This window comes from Crocodylus porosus, unplaced genomic scaffold (assembly GCF_001723895.1).
Source record: "Crocodylus porosus isolate Cpor-Errol unplaced genomic scaffold, CroPor_comp1, whole genome shotgun sequence".
NCBI classification, from domain to species: domain Eukaryota; kingdom Metazoa; phylum Chordata; order Crocodylia; family Crocodylidae; genus Crocodylus; species Crocodylus porosus.
Window position 1 is genome coordinate 4,851,676 of NW_017728924.1, and position 13,535 is coordinate 4,865,210.

At 44.4% G+C, this 13,535-nt stretch overlaps 1 protein-coding gene across 4 annotated transcripts in view; it reads right to left on the reverse strand.

Moving 5' to 3' along the window:
* Nucleotides 1-4,545: 4,545 nt before the first annotated feature.
* The window catches only part of MTMR1 (myotubularin related protein 1), a 41,173-nt gene continuing 32,183 nt past the window's right edge, over nucleotides 4,546-13,535 (reverse strand). For all 4 annotated transcript variants that reach the window (XM_019540256.1, XM_019540254.1, XM_019540255.1 and 1 more), the window contains one exon: nucleotides 4,546-8,725. In XM_019540256.1, coding sequence (XP_019395801.1) covers nucleotides 8,561-8,725 — 165 coding nt within the window. In that variant the 3' untranslated portion in view covers nucleotides 4,546-8,560. The remainder of the gene's footprint in view (nucleotides 8,726-13,535) is intronic.

Genomic DNA, 13,535 nt, shown 5'->3' on the forward strand with positions numbered 1-13,535 from the left:
TTCTGCAGCGCCACTGTGCTGAAGTGAAATCCATTCATGTTTGCGTGAGCTAAAGACAGATTCAGGTCTCAGTTACCCCGGAGTACGGTTACCATATTTCCAGTTCCAAAAAGGCTGCCTGTCAGGGGATACTTCACTCCCAACCCACAGCCCCCTGGCCTTGCCAGTGCCCCTCACTCCCAACCTGCAGCCCCCCATCCCAGCTGCTGTCCCTGACTTGACATGCAGACCCCTGGCCCTGCCAGTGCCCCTCACTCCCAACCCACAGTCCCTCCCTCTCCCCCAGGCCATGCTGGTACCCCTCGGTCCCAACGCAGTCCCCCCATCCCTGCTGGTGCCCCTGCTCCCCTAGCCCAGCTGCCCATCCCAATGGGGCAACTGATTTGTGCAGATGGCAGCAGGGTGAGTCCGGCCCCAGCATGGGCAGGAGGGAAGAAGAGAGGCCTGTGGCACCCCCCTGCCCAGAGCTGGGGCTCCCATGCTGTGGTGCCAGGCAGCCTGGCCACATCCTCCTGGGCAGCGTCTCCTGGCTGGCCTGGCCCTCCGAGCAAAGGCACTGGCCCTGGTGCTGCCAGCCCAGCCACGGAGCTCCCCACTGCCCCTGAAGGGCCCCCTTCCCTTGCTGGAGGGGCAGGTGCCTGACTCCCACTGCCCTGCCACAGCTTTGGTGCCAGACAGCTTCCCCCAGCACCAGCAGGCACCCACCCCCTTGTACATCCCTCCCCGCCCCTCCACACACACACTCCCCTGGACAGTCCCCAAGCCCTGCCCTTCAGCCCCAGCCCCCCCACAGACTTACCTGCATCCAGCTGCCAGGCATCGGCAATGCACGGAGGGTACACACGGGTGCATGTGCACGTGCACCCCGGACAAGCGCTGCCGACACTGCTGGTGGTCACCACTCGCCGCCACCCCCTCCCCCTCCCCACGCTCGCTGCCAACACCACTGGCGGTGTCCGTGGGCAGTTGCCGATTGCCGCTGGGCGCTACCGGTGGTGTCTGCAGATGGTCGCTGACCTCCGGCACTCACCACCCTCCCTCCCCCACTGCCGAGGCTGCCTGCGGTAGCTCCCCACTTGCCACTGCCATGCCCCTGCCTGTGAGCAGTCGCTGTGCCACCCAGCCTCTGGGGTACGCTTCATTCAGGCTGCCAGGGATGTTCCCACATGTGCACCAGCCACATATGTGCACGTGCTGATGCATATGCGCCTGCTGCCTCCAATCGCTCCCCCCCCCAATCAGCAGAGCAGAGTAAAATCTGAGACATAGGTTCATATTACACAGAACTGCCCGGGCAGAAATTGTAGGGTCCAAAAAGAGGACATGTCCAAGAAAACCTGGACATATGGTAACCCTACCCCAGAGCAACTTGACTTCAGAAAGGGCAAGGGAATAAGCTTTAAAGAATGTATACAAATTAAGCTGTGAAACTCACTCCCGCAAGGTAAAAGTCAAGAGCTTGACAGGATTAAACACCCAGATATTTCCATGGCTGCTGGGAACATCCAGTGTTTAGCAGCCGCTGGGCTCCGATCTGGCGGGGCAGTTCCCATTTAACGCAGGGTAACAAAGGACAGATTCTGCTCTTGGATATCTAGTAGCAGTTCTTACGCCCCTTCGATTGCTGCTACGCTGTGGATACTGCCACTCTCCAGTGTTTTTCAGCAGTAGCTGAATGAGGAACAGATACACTGAAGTGCAAGGTGGGGAAAAACCATTCTGCTGCTGTGAGGTACAAAAAAGATGCCGAGTGTTCATAACAGAGCAGGAAGCGTGTACTTTTTGTAATGTTTTGCAAAAACACATCGTGTAGCCATGAAACAGAAGCTCTCTGGATAAACGTGTCTAGCTCAGTTTGAAGTACAAATACCCAGCTTTCGTGAAGGGGCTTAACCCAGGGCCTCGCCTATAGGTATTTGTATAAGTATACGAATATTTTGTGTAACAATTTTAATTGAAAGGAAAGGCAATTTCCTAGTAACCTTTTCAATGTTTTGCAGCAGCTGTACAATTCTTTATGCTCTTCTTGACACTTGCATTTTAAAAGCCTTACGCTAGCTTTCAAAAGTAGAAGCACATTGTTTTACAGATATATTTGGATTACAAAACAAAACAGATAAGCTGCTTCCAAAGCTCTCGGTTAACTACTGGCTTCTATGGACCCAAAGAAGGGAAAATAGGCAAGACATAACCCACTTGCTTACTCTCGAGTAGGTTTTTTATGAAGGAGGAAACGTGGTTTGTAGAATTGTGAAGAGCACGTAAGGAAACCCAGATGCTAATGAAGCCACCACACAGCTGAATTCCTATCGCTATACATTTTCAAGTGGTGGAATCCATTCTTTCCTAGCCAAGCACATTTGAAAGCTATAGTATAGGCCATTGTTAGATAAATGTTGGAGATAACTGTTACGGTATGACACTGGTAGGATGCTAGGAGTCTTCTCTGGGTAGATCGAGTGAACATTATTCCATATTTATTTTTTTTGGCTGATGACAGAATGTTTCTGTAGGTATAGATTGTCATTTCTTGTTGCTTTTCTTTTACTGCACTGTACATTCACGGTCTGTACAATGGACAGTGCAGTGGAGTGCTCAGGATTGCTTCCTTGAGAACAGAGCACTTAACCCTTGTTGGAAAAGTGTTAAACTTGAGCATTTGAGAAGCATAAGCAGTATTTGTGAATCACACTTTTTTTTTTTTTAAAGCAGTTTCACACCACATATAAATTGTACTGAAGCTGCTTCTTTCCCCACAGCCTTTTCTATGATTTTGGTAAATAGTTATGCCTTAATGTAATTTGTAGGTATAGCATAAGCCAAAATGCATATGCACAGCAAAAGGAAACACCTTTTCAGAGTTTACAATGGTATAATTTGGAGTCCTGAAAAAGGAGGTTTATAAAAGGAAACTATTGACTGATGTTGTGTTATAGAAAACACACCGAGTCGCCTCTTCAAAGCATTTGGTGGGAAAAAAAAAATAAGAGAGACTAAAAGCAAGTGCCATGTATCAAAGTGAAACTCCATCATATGTGGCTTGTGGCTGCATTTCGTTTCCCTATCCTTCACCCCTGGAGCTTGTTTTTTCTGTACAGCACCCAAAATACTTTTGGCAGTGTGTTCATTAGGAAGATTCAGTTGCAGACTCTCAGTAGCAATACAAGTGACGTGGTTCTTAATGCTTCAGAAAGTCAGGAGGCTGTTTCATTCCCCATTACCGACCTCTATAATTAGCTATTCACACCTTAGAGAGAGCCTTGTGCTGAAACCTGCATGCAGCTTCAGCATGTCTCATCTTTAAAGTATACCCCAAAAAATAGAAAGCTGTTGGAGCCTGGATATACAACAGGTTTACACTGGTGTGATTTGTCTTTATGCCAGTGTAAAAGTGGAGCAGAGAGAAAATTACACTGGTATTACAGGCAGTCCTCAGACTTGCGACGCAACTGGTTCCTGAAAACCGCATCTGAAGTCAAAACGTTGTAACTTGAAATTGATTTTCTCATAAGAAACAATGTTATAAATGGTGGTCTTGGTTCCTGAACCAAGACCTGATACACTATTTTCACCAAAAATACCCCAGAATGTTGTACTCGATCAATTATAGATGAGTGATATGGCTACGTTAATGTATTTATATTGTAAATAGCAATCATACTGGTTTGGAAGGACTTCTTTGAGGTGACTTTGCTGGACTTTTTGAAGGGTTCCTGGCTAGAGTCCTCTCAGGAGTCTTGGCTGCAGGTTTTTCTGGAGGCTTGTCTGCTTTCTTAAAGAAAGTGTCCAAGGCGGTTTGGAGAGATGTTCTCCAGGGAGATAAGCGACACAGTGAACTTGTTCGCTGGCGTCGTGTTGTGTCACATCGAGCGTTGTAAAGTCGAAACTGATGTCAGGAAGTTGAAACAGGGTGTCAATTTATAAATGTGTAAGTGTGAAACGTTGTAACTCGAAATGTAAGTCGACAACTGCCTGTATTCAAATCTGCTTTAGGGCTCAAACCCAAAGGAAAAACTAGGAGTAAAACTATCCAGATATAGATGTCGTCCACCTGTTGCTTATCCCAGAGTAGCCATTCACACACAGCAAACAGGCTGCTCCTGTCGCTGAATAGCACGGCACTATATAATGCCTGCTATGAAGAGCTACTGGGGATAGCTGCTAATCTGCATACTTCAGATCGGGATGCCATTTACACTGGCATACAGCTCTGATATAAGCTACACCAGTGTAAACGTGCCATCTGCCATGTTATAAATCGGATACAAGTACAGAAAAAATTGGTAGCCTAGTCCAGCACTGAGTAAAATGAATCATTGTTAAGCCAAAAATACAGCGAAGGCCCTCCAGGACACCTGCGTGTCACCTGTGCAGTACAGCTGCACTCGCATCACCCTGTCTGTAGGTCCCCAAGGCCACTGTTACCTAAATAAAATCCAGTTTTGAATATTCGATATACAAAATAGATGCCTTATAAGAATCCACATGGCTTCAGGTAGGTGAAGCTTGGGCTTGATGTATAATGTCAGCTACTTGCAGTTTTCCTTTTACAAAGCTGCTTTTCAAGCCACAGAACTGGGACGTTCTGCTTCAGATTTCACATTTTCTACCACACTTATGGAGGCTTCATGCAAACAGACATTTGCCCGTAACCAACAGAGAACCACTACCGTTCTCACATTGTCATTGTTAACTACTTTTGTTGTGGCAAAAGTGGAATTAGTCTTTGAGAATCATTTAAAACTATGAAAAATTAAATTCAAATAGAGAGGCAGCCTTGGCCAATAAAACACGCATCTGCAACAAAACAAGGTTCAGAAACAGTACGAGTGGAATTAGATAGATTAAGATGAAATAATTTATTTAAAGCAGTAACTTTTCATTGAAAAGGAAGGCATGCACAGTTCAGTCATGTAAAACTGAGCTCTACCAAACGAAGGTTGTGTATTATGCTGTGAAAAGGCAAGCTCATTTTGCTAAAGTGCATAAGGATTATGGGGAAAAACAGTGTGACCGCTAACTACAACTGAAAAACAAGGAATAAAACAGAGTGGCTTACACAATGACACTTTGGTGCTGTTTTCTTTGTGTGTTTCAAGTAAGAAGGAAGAGTGGAGTGTGCCTCGGACCCTCCTACATAAAAAACACCCATTCAGCTTACTTCAACAACTCCTCTCCCATGTAAAAGGACATTCTACATTTGCTGAAAAAAAACAAGCAGCTTGAAATCTGCAGTTAGGGATGAAAATTGAAGACTGAAAATGTGCTGGGAGAATCATCCCCACAACCCTGACTCTGTCCTTTGCTAGGTCACTGCTCAGCTCTGCTCAGTTTTAAATCCACTTCACTGGCACTGTCTTTGGACATGCGCAGGATTGGATTTTTATCTCTTCGGATACCCGACATTCCCCTGCAACATGCATTGCGCTTCAAGGCTGACGTGCACAAATAGGTGTGCACCTTTTTATTTTTTACAATATAGAGATTTGTCTCCCATCAGACTCGTGGGGACTTACTTGCACAGGTGCTTTCCCTGTTGTCTCAGGTGCATCCCTTACAAGACTGAATTTGTGGACTGAACGAGCATCTGACCATTCGTTTTCAGGCATTAGTGCCAGCTACCTCTGTATTATTAAATGTAGCCTGGGAATAAAACACTTTACATTCAAAGAAAAAGAGCAAAGCCAAACATTTATCATATCAGCTTTTAATTCTGTGGCCGGAAGACTGGAGGAGGGAGCAGTGGGGTCAGCCCCTGCCCAGCCTCCCCAAACCTTCTTGTTTCTGTACAAAACAAAGAGCTTGGGGGAGGAGCAAACACATGAAAATGCAGCTCAGCTCTAAAACGTGACCAACAGCAGCGTGAACTCCATGCTGCTGACGCTGCCCCGTAGGTGGTTTACCAGAGCCTGGTGGGATGCTGGAGGAGGACCGTTACCCCACTCGCATCCCTTGCAGCATGAGTCGCTGCCTGCCTGCTGTCCACCCACACCCCCCTTGCCTTCGGGAGATTTTAGTTGCAGCAGCAGAGATGAGGTCTACCAACTGGAGCAGAAGTGGCCAATTCTGTTGATGGTGCCCCATTTAGAAGAGAATTCTGCTCCCTCTCACAGACCTGTGCTGCTTCTGCAGCGTTAATAGGAATAAATCATAGTAACAATCATTAATTTTACCACAGTCATTATGCTAAAATGTTGAATACCCACAGCAAGAAGAGAGAGTGAGAAGAAATCATGTTGCTGTCACCTTTTCAGAGCAGACCCACACTTTAAGTGACAAGAAACTACCGAGTTAAGACGAGACAGTGAAATCCACTGTGCTCGTTATGCCCATCATGTTATTAGGAGGCCTCCTCAGGTACCCCGGTGAAATAATGGAAGGATCACTCAGGCATGTTGAAAACCTATGGGACAAACAGGTTATTTGGAGGAATGAGCTATGCTTTTCTATATAAAAGTGAATCCAGAGATTCTCACTCTGAGCATTTAATATCTCAGAATGGCTCTGTGGATCCCAAGCACTCCTTGGCCAATAAACTATGGAGCAAAAAACTTTCATGATTACTAGCTCCAACACAGAACAAAATTCCAAACTCCTTTCTTAGGCTGTGTTTTAGAAACATTCATCTCTAAATAGCAGATCATTAAAATACCTTGCTACATTTGAGGTATTAAAGATTTGAATTCACTACCAGCCCAACGTATGCTGGCCATATAAAACTGATTGCTAGTATTGTCTTGTAGAATCACTTCTATAAAAAGCACACTTCATCTTTTTTATAAAAAAGCCTGACTTTGATTAAAGGATGTGGCACATCAGACCATCTTAAGCTGAACCACTTTAAAAATGCAAGTACCATACAAGTCAAAAGGACATACGGCAGTATCATGCATCGGGTATAGTAAACTTAAGAGACTGATTACAGCACTTCCGCTGCTGCTGTTCACACTAGCAGGAGGCGTGTGCTATAGTGTGCATTATATATTAGCTATACAAACGTGCAAGTGCAGAAAATCGGGGGGAAATTGTGTGGTACCGCAGCTTATTTCGTCTAGATATGCAGTACTCAGAGGCAGTCAACGTGAGGTAAGAATCACAGCCAATCCTTTCTTTAGACCCAGGGTTAATTTCTGCCAGCAGAACTTGATTTATACAGCTCAAGGCCAGCAGGTCGACAAGTGGAGCTACCTGATCTTAAATGCCTAAAGGAGGAGTTTCTTGTGCAAGGTTGGTCTGATGGAAGGGGAAATTCCAAGCATGCTTACTTCTGTGCTTTCCAAAAAAAGGACACGTTAGTAATTTTTAAGAAGGCTGGCTATCACCAATAGCGTTGATCAAATAAAGCTTTAATCAAGGTGGCTGACAGGTAGACAGAAACAAAATGAGTAATAAATATTTTATATAAAAATATGGATAACTGATTGAAACCGGTTTTGCTTATTCGCTTTTGACAAAACTGCTGGCAGCACCGCAAAAGCCAACAGGTTATTTCAAGGAAACCAACTAAGATCAAGTGATTTAAAATCTCTGTCAAACAAAGTTGTTACAGGTTAATATCTTCCAAAATGTCTGGAGAGGCAGGAACCGTTTTTCTGAACGCATAAAATATAAAACTGAGAGTGTGTGTACATGCGTTTAGCATTGCGTACACACACAAGCACACGGAGGATTGTGTGTGTACACGTTTAACAGGACACACTTAAGAAAATGCGTAGCTGTGGACTTTGCACGGTTCAGTGCCAGTCTAATCCAAAACACCGCCGTTACTAGAAAACTAACGGTACTTCGCACAAGACTCTGACGTGAATAAGCTTACACCTCACTCGACGGTGAAATCAAACAATAAACTAATTAAAAGACCTCATTCAAATTTGTAAAAAAAAAGGCATTAAAAAATCTAAAATCCATGCTTCACCAAATATATTACAGCAATACAAGTACCAATAAGTGTGCAATAGTTGGCAAATCCTGCTATCTTCATAACCATTTATTTTAAACGACATATTTACTCAAAATGTAAAACTGGCTGCACTGGAAAATATCTAATTTAAAATCAGTTTCAAAGTGCATCAATTACCCAAACACGTCCCCAAGAATAACAGTTGCTCTGTATAAAAAAAAAAAATACACGTACTGAGTTAAATAGAGTTCCCATTCACAACAACACACATCACAATGTTCTGATTAAGCACAAGTGTCACATGGCATTTCAGTTGGTTTTCTCAACCAGCCACTGTACCCAAGATAGCAAAAAGCCTCTTGCATTATCTGCCTGACAGATGGGTTCCTTTTTAAGATGGTTAAATTGTTGGTTGCTCAAAATAAAGTAAATTCTACAATTGGTGATTTAACTAGAGATGTCAAAACAGACGCACAGGAACTGCCAACATAAGAAAATACCATCGCAGCTACCGAAGCTCTTTTTGGCCTCATAACAGAAAACAGACAGAGTAAGGCATGTAGATCGTAGCAATTTTAAGCCGCTCAGTCGAGGAAGGGAAACACACCACACCTCTCTCAGTATACCTGGCGTGAGTTGCTTTCTGTGGCTCTTGTCACGTCAGACAGAGGTGTGCACAGGCGTGGCGGGGTGAGACGGGGAGGATCCTCTATCCGAGGACGAAGAAATGGATCGAGTAGCCGCTTCCCGCTGCAGCTCTTCCAGCTTCTTCTGCAGCTCAGCTCTGATGGCAAGTAGCTCCTTCAGATTCTGATGAATTGGCACCTGGTGTTCAAAGGACAGAAAGCAATTCTTACCACAGTAATTACTTAGTGCCCCAGGTAATGCATCTCCCATTTTCCTCAGCGACACGCAAGCTCTGAATCTCAAATTTCACTGCCTCACTACTGACAGTGACCAGTTCTGAATTCACGCCTTCCCCATCGCAACTCAGCTGCAAGGGACTAGTCTGATGCTGTGAGATACCAAAAAGGGAGGGAGGGCAAGGTCCTCTTACACAGTGCTTTTAGTCATCTTTACCAACGTGAACGCCTTCCTTTGCCCTGGACCTGACCGACTAGAAGGGCGAGTTGTATCCAGTTTAACCCTTCGTCTGAGATCTCCTCCTTCTCCGGGAACCACCAGACAGCTGCCGTGCACAGAAGAGGCACCTCCCCGACCCCATCCAGACGAGCTGGATTCTCAGTTCTCATGACCCCGTATCAGGTACCTGCCCACTGCAAAGGCACTAACCTGCGAAAATCTAGGCAGTCTTCACCAGGTGTCTGCAAACTGCAGTTTAACACTTGGCCATATTTAGCCAGATTTGCATAGGGTGCTAAAAGCCATATCCCTAACTCAAAGATGGCTCCTCCTCCTCCTCCTTCCTGCCCATCTCCAAATACCAAGCCTGGCCCAAAGCACTGGCCGGCAGAGATTTTCCAGAAAAAAAAAAAAAATTTTTTACTATGAGCAAAACAATTTTTCCCTAGCCTCATTTGGCTGAAGTTTTCCAGACAGACTCAACCTGAGGTGTGAATTACCTGGTATGGAACGCTTTAGTTGAGAGTCAAAGTTTGGTAAAGCAGTAATCAACTGAAGAGGGTCTTATAATGAGAAATGTTGGATGCCACTTACAGAAAGCATAATAAATGTATGCTGTACCTAAACCTCGCAAAGGGTGGCTATATACATTGTAGCACACACTGCATTATACTGTAAATATGCATTATTTTACAATGTAAATTGTACGGTTCCTTGTTGCTTCACATACAACATTGCAGCATACAGACTTACGGCAATATATCAATAATAAAACTATGGAGAAGGACTTAATACATTAAGCTCTTTGCAAACTCATGAATCCAATTCCATCAAGTGGGGAAGGGAAAAAAAGGCGAGCCATTTATGCAGAACTTCTACTGAGTGTTTTCAGAAAGATGTATTTGACAATAACTATTTTTAAATGTAACCTATGTTATATTGTTGTGGTATAAAACAAAGCAAAGCAGAGTTTCCTGAACAACACCAAAATGCATATAATATTTTTATAAGTAAAACTGGAAAGCAGCACAGCATAAGTGATTCTTGATGAGCGGGGGGCTGGACTCGATCTTCTGAGGTCCCTTCCAGCCCTAATGTCTATAAAATCTGCGATTCTACTGGTATGAAGATGTTACTTTATACCTGTGGACCCTTAAGCTTGTCGTGTCACTTATTTCCAAAATATGGAGGGATTTTGTCACTATAACATTTTCATTTTAAGAGAATTACTGCAGCAAATTCAATCTTCAGAAGACAAACAACTTTCACTTAACAGTGCTTGGGAGACAAACCCAAGGCTGCATATCAAATCCTACATTTAAAACAAAGAGTTCTGGAAAAACCACGCAGACAGAACAAGACTGCAGAGCTTGCTGTACCTTTGGGGAGGGGAATGAAAAAAGAAGTCATCTGCGGTGACAAAGACACAGACTTCATGTGTAATTTCCCAAAGGCCCATTGCTAGGTATTTCTGATCACTGCTCAGATTTTTCCTCGTATCTTCCCTGCGTAATTACTTAGAGCTAACTCTGTAAAGTTATGCCCCTACCGTTACATGCATCAGTGCAAAAAGGCTAGGTCAGTGTCCCCTCTTATAAATAAGTAGCCTTTGGAGAGAAGTGTGGCCCAGTAATCTAGAAATAATGGTTGTACCAGCATGCACGTGAGCTGGGTTCTCTTTCCAGGCTCTAGGTGCTCAGGCTAAGAGGGACGGGAATGGTCAGAGCTTTGCAAGGAACAGGAGGATGCCACCGCTGCGGGGAGCAGAAGCAAGGAGGAGATGCAAAAGCAGGCAGTCGTATCAGGTCTAGATATCTATTCTCACAGCACAAACATTCAGTCTCCACATTAAATCTCCCCATACGTTCTGGTTAGAGAAATCAAGTTGATGACATAACCATACTGTCATCTAAGAGTGGCGGCAGCAGACAAAGCCTTCTACCTTTCAGCCTGCTTCTCAAGAGGGAGGAATGGAAACATGGAGAGGAATCCTGGGCCCCTCCACGACTCCTGTTTGAGCCGTTTCTGAGCTCTTGCTCCACTGTCTCCATGCTGGATTTCTGAAGGAGTTGTGCATCCTTCTGTTTGCTATACCAGCATCCCTGTGCAGCACCTAAGCTGTGCTGCTAGGCAACACTTGGCAACTGGTATCATTTCCCAACTATTTCCATCTACTCTCCAGACATGCAGCCATCTCTGCTGTATTTTAGGTGCCTACGTGGACAGAAACTAAGAGGTGTATTAAAACATTAGTCAGAATGATGTCCCAGCTAATAGTTTCACAAAAAAATCATGACTGCACTAGCATAACTGGAAAATTGATTAGCTCATTTCTCACCAGGTCTTTCAGCATTTTTTAATATTAATTAAGCTTCAGGTACATCTAAGCCATTAGCACCAATAAATACCTCAAGTGATGAAAAATGATCACTCCCCATTTCGCTTCCATTATTTATCAAAATATTTTACAGAATGTGAAATTAAAAGATAACAAGGCTACCTTAATACATATTAGCACACTTCAGTGTGTTAAACAAATCAAAAAATTATTTTCATTTGACTTTATGAGAAATAAAAGCAGATTTCACTAATTATTCTGTACTCTAATTAAAAGCAGGCTAGAAATTCATAACCCCATCCTCCCCCCCCCACAAAAACCTGACACCTTCCCAGCTATTTCAGGGTTAAGCAGAGTAGAGCCATGTTCGAGGGTTTGCCAGCAGTGCTGAGCAGTGGAGACAGAGGGCCAGGCACTCGGTGGGTGTATATACTGGCCCGGCTCCACAGATACTGGCCCTGGGTCCCTGCTTGACCATCAGCCTCCATAAAAGTGGTCCAGGGAATCTCCCAAATCATCCTGCACCTCAGAAACCGGCTACAATTGTTTGTAGACACATGCTATAATGTCTTGGCATAGAGAATGGCATCCCTTTCACCATGGGACTCCCACTGCCCCTCCTCCATGCATTCACCCCCGAAGCTGTTGTGTTTTCCCGAAGGTAGAAGGCACGGCAGGTACCAGCTGCAAGTAAACTATACCGCCCAAAGGAAAGACCAAACCCCCGGTGGAACAACACCACAAACCGTAATGGAAATCAGTCTGCAATGTGAAGCAGTTCTTTCTTGCCACGCTATCTACACCCTGACTAAAAAGACTTTAACAAGGGCAGTGCAACTAATGGGAGCAGCCATTTAAGCATTAAAACAAGCTTGGAGAGACAGAGAGCGCGCGCGTGCGCAAGCACAAGTGTGTGAGCGCATGCTCCGTTTCTGCAAAAAGTCAAACTGGTATCCATAAATTACACTTGTCCATCTTCTTTATTGATTTTCATTTTTCAATCCTGTATTGTGAAGTAGGTTTGGATAACAAAATTGGTAAACACCCAAGCTACATATAAAAGAAATCATAATAGCTACTCACTTACAGTACTGCCAATTCTTAATTGGATGGATATCTACTGTGTATTACTGTACTAGCTCAAGGACAGTCATTCACTTGAAAATTGTTCAGCAGTGAATACATTTCGTCTTGTTCTGTGGGTATATGTTATCTATTTTAGCAACAGGGAAGAAAGGCTGCAGAGAAAAATGACTATTTTAAATTCATTGCTTGATCTAGACTTTGTCAAGCCGTTTTTTCAAAAACACACTCTTTGTGCTGCAAAAAAGACAATGTCTTCCAGTGGAGTTATTTGTTCCTCTTTACGAAGAGCTGGATGTCTAACAGAGCTGCTTTTAAAACCCTTGTTAACAATGTACTTACATGGAAAGTCCATCTCCCATGACGAGAGCAGTATTTTTCAATAGCAATCAACACTTGAGTACCTATTATAAAGGCATGCCACTGAAAGGCCAGCTAAACCAAAGACCATCATGAAAAGCAGTTACTAGGAACTGAAGAATAGGAATCTTATTGTGTGAACTGGCATATGTATACTGCAAAGTACTGGATAGTGTAAAAAGCTATGGATGACAATGCCCAAGAAAGAGTAGTGAGTTTAAGGGAATAGAGCAAGCATAAAGAAAAGAAGAAATGGGAACTCAGTCAAGGCTAAGGACCTGGGCACAAAATACGTTCACTCCGCGCAACTCACATCAGTGCTCAAAACAATGTAAATGACCCCAGTGATCCAGAGCGGCAGGCAGGCAAGCATGTATCCAGGGCAGCTGCAGGCTGAAGGCTGCTATTTCTGCACCTCTCTTGTAGGCGGTGGGGAACAGGTAATAGAGCCCGTTTGCCTTAAGCAAACAACCACCCTGTTCGGGACCGGATACAGACATGACGCCTACACCAGCCCCTGCAAGATGACACCCACTTTCCATGCCCAGTGGGGAAAGTGTGAACTTGGGTGACTTGTCCAGCACCCCAAAGGATCTCTCTGGAAGAGACGGGGATGGAATCAAGGCGGCATTTAACCACCTGAACTATTTTAAGACCAGAGCTGCTGTTTCTAAAATCCCCCGTCTCGTTCCCTGCGTACTTTTCAACTTCTGCAAAAAGAAGGCACAAATCTTATGGACAGGACACTTCACTGCTGCACAGGCAAGTTAT